This window comes from Gavialis gangeticus, unplaced genomic scaffold (genome assembly GCF_001723915.1).
Source record: "Gavialis gangeticus isolate Ggan-Ray unplaced genomic scaffold, GavGan_comp1, whole genome shotgun sequence".
Classification (NCBI taxonomy): Eukaryota; Metazoa; Chordata; order Crocodylia; family Gavialidae; genus Gavialis; species Gavialis gangeticus.
This window is the reverse complement of record NW_017729031.1, coordinates 3214668-3217877: the sequence shown is the minus strand read 5'-3', so window position 1 is coordinate 3217877 and position 3210 is coordinate 3214668. Positions and strand designations below refer to the sequence as shown.

Genomic DNA, 3210 nt, shown 5'->3' with positions numbered 1-3210 from the left:
GGCCCGGCGGCGGGACCCGGAGCCGGGGAAGCAGCCGCGGGGGCCGGCCCGGCCCCGGCCCCGGCCCTTGGGCCGCCTGCGCTGCGGACCTACCTTCCTTAACCATGCCAACCGCAAGGCACTTCTGGAACCGACAGTACTGGCAGCGGTTGCGGCGCCGCTTGTCCACGGGGCAGTTTTTATTTGCCAGACAAACGTATTTCGCGTTTTTCTGGACCGTGCGCTGCGGACAGAAGAAAGCCCAGAGCCCGGGTTAGCGGCCGGGAAAGCTTCGCAGCCTCGTTGATCGAGACAAAGTGTCTTCCTGCTCGGGATTGCTTTTCCCCCCTTCTTTCCTCTCTCTCTCTCTCTCTCTCTTTTTCAGGGCATTTAACAGAAGGAAATTGCTCGCGTTAACATTTGAGCTAACCTCGCGGCTCCTGGCTGTGTTTTATATGCCAAGAGAAGGAGAAGGAGACGCTCAGTAAATACAAATCCGTGGGCATTCATATTATTTACATTCCTTGGAGACCTTCTCTATTTAAAATGATAAGATTATTCAATCAGGATGGTGAAATAAAGAGATCACTTAATTTTACCATAGGGAATTCTGTTCCACTTGGTTAGCTTAGACACGGCTCTCTGTCCTAACCAATTTCAATCTGAAGGGGAAGGCAGCTTCCAGCACATGCAAATGCCCCCTGCTCAAGTCCTGCACGCAACTCCTCTCCAAGGACCTGCAGCCACCTGGTGCCGGCACCCAGGGCCTGAGCCAGCCCCGGCCCCCTGCACTGGGGGGCGGCAGGGGAGGGAGCAGCCCCGGCCCTGAGCTCAGGGGGAGCTGCCCAGGGTTTTGCCAGCCCAGCCCTCGCCCTGCGTGTGCCCACCCGGCCAGAGGGAGCTGCAGGCAGGCTGCCCACGGCTGCGCCCTCCCCGCTCACCTTGAAGAAGCCCTTGCAGCCCTCGCACGTGCGCACGCCGTAGTGCTGGCAGGCGGCGTTGTCCCCGCACACGGCGCACAGCCCCTCGTTGGACGGCGACCCCCGGGAGGGCGGCGAGGGCACCTGGCTGTCCAGCAGCTGGGACGCGTGGCCGAGCTGCAGGCCGGGGAAGCCCATGGAGGCCTGCTTGCGGATGGGGTTGGGCACCGCGAAGGTCTGCCCGTCCACCACGTGGTGGGCCCCGGCCGGCTCGGGGTTCATGGGCACGTGCAGCGGCCCGTCAAAGCGCATCTGGCAGCTGGAGACGGGGGTGCCGGGGGGGGACTGCTTAAAGGAGAACAAGGAGAGCCGGGACACGGGCGTTTTCCGCTGCTCGATCATGTGGGTGGTGGCCACGTAATTCTGGTGGAAGTTGTGCAGGGAGCCCGGGTCGTCCCACATGGGGCCGTGCTGCACCTGGAAGCCCGGGGTGCTGGGAGTCGGGGGCGACGAGGGCTTGTAGTAAACGGAGCCCGAGTGAGGCATCATCTCCTCGGCCTGAGGGGGAAGGTGGTTGTGCTGCTGGTAGCTGTGCATCTGAATGTCTTCCACCTTAATAGAGGACTGCTGGCCGGACAGGGGCATTTGGTACAAGCAAGGTGGCTTCACGTCGTAGCTTGTGTTGTAGTTGTCCATAAAGGTGCTGAAGCTGGGGAGAGAAGTGGTGGCAGTGATTTCAGTGTTGGTGAGGTCCATGCTAAACTTGACAAACTCTGGAGTTAAGAAATCGGAGCTGTATTCTCCCGACGAGTGGTAACTGTAGCTCTGGGAGGCCGGGCTGGCTCCTTGAGGCGATGACCCATACTGAGCCTGAACACAGGGCATGGCTGGAAACGAAACAGCGTGATATAGACTCGGCCGGGTCAAGTGCGCGCTCCCGCCCTGCCTGCCTGCCTGCCGCGCCGCGCCCCCCCGGCGGCGCTGGAAGCGGGGCACGGGACAGCGAGAGGGAGCGGAGCGCGGCACGCACAGCTCGGGGTGCGGGACTGGGCCCCCGGGGGTGTCCCGCCGCCTCCCCTGCCCCTGCCCTCCCCCGGGCCCGGCAAAGCCGCTCGTGTGCGCAGGGAGCCCAGGGGGCGAGGGGCACCTGCCTGGACCCTGCGGCGCTCGGAGGCTACCTGGCGCTGTGGGAGTAGCTGTGTCTTTTGGGTATGAAAGAAATGAAGCTCACAAACCTTCAGGCGAGTTAGAGGCGTTTTCGAGGGAATTAAAGGCGGACAGTGTCGGAATTCAGTGGAGAACAAAGTTTCCAAGATTTTAGGAAACCAAGGAGGACTCCAGCCTGCCCAGTATGTTCGCTGAAACACAGACACAATAGACTTCATGTTCAGACTGGCTAGGGATGGACTCGAAACAAGCGTGTTGCCAAACCCCGAGCCTCTCCCGCCGCACGTCTTGCCTGGTTTGGTCAGACGCCGCGTGCGGCCTTTTAATCGAGAAATTCTCTTCCCAGTGCTGGGAGGGAAGCGCCAACACGATTTTTTTTGTCCTCGTGGCACTTTGACATTTAAGATAGTTCCCTAAAGAGTTCTTTTATGGGGAGAAAACTTACTGAAAGCAGGTTGTTATTTAGGTCTCGGGCAATATAATCATTCTGTTGTGTTATTTCCGTGCGAGAGAGACAGTGGATTTATTCTGAATCGCCCCACACATATCTGAGCGCCGTTACTGAGGACGGAAAAGGGGGGATCCTTGTCTGCATCCTCCCTCCAAGCCCAGGCACTGCAGCGAGACTTTGAACGACGGCCCTTTACAGAAAGGACCTACATGGCTGGAAGCCACATGCATTCACCAGCCGCGAGAAAACTAGCCAGGCAGGGATCCCAGATGAGAGGAGCCTGCCCAGAGCCGGAGTGAAACGTTTCCAATGGGTGCACTCGCACAGAGACATGTAATTCAGATTAATTACAAAGACACAGCACCGCCTCGCTGATTTGTTGCTCTGTTTTCTGAACTTGCACTAGTCGGATTTAAAAAAATAAAAAAGGGGGGGGGGGACTTTTCAGCCCAGCAGAGCGGCGGACTCCTCCAAGCACCAGCGCTAACTTCGCCCCCAGCAATGCCATTTGCTCCGCAGCGGGACACCTCCCGCACGCAGCCGACCAGCACCCGGCGCGCCCCCGCACCGGCCCCGCCGCGCCGCGCCGCACCCCGCCTCCCCCGCGGCCTCGCTCCTCTGCCAAGTCGCGCCTGGCATCACTGCCGCTGGCCAGGGCACAGCAACCATGTGGGAGGGAGATCGGCGGGGGAA

General features: G+C 60.2%; 1 protein-coding gene across 4 annotated transcripts in view; it reads right to left on the bottom strand.

Moving 5' to 3' along the window:
* Positions 1-3210, bottom strand: part of NR4A2 (nuclear receptor subfamily 4 group A member 2) — a 12316-nt gene that overhangs the window by 8059 nt on the left and 1047 nt on the right. For 2 of the 4 annotated variants that reach the window (XM_019522388.1, XM_019522390.1), the window contains exons 2-3: positions 921-1786; positions 94-223 (exon numbers count right to left, since the gene is read on the bottom strand). In XM_019522388.1, the coding sequence (XP_019377933.1) occupies positions 94-223; positions 921-1786 (996 nt within the window). Of the gene's footprint in view, positions 1-93; positions 224-920; positions 1787-2134; positions 2258-3210 lie in introns of all 4 variants that reach the window. The other 2 variants (XM_019522389.1, XM_019522391.1) reach the window with 2 other exon arrangements.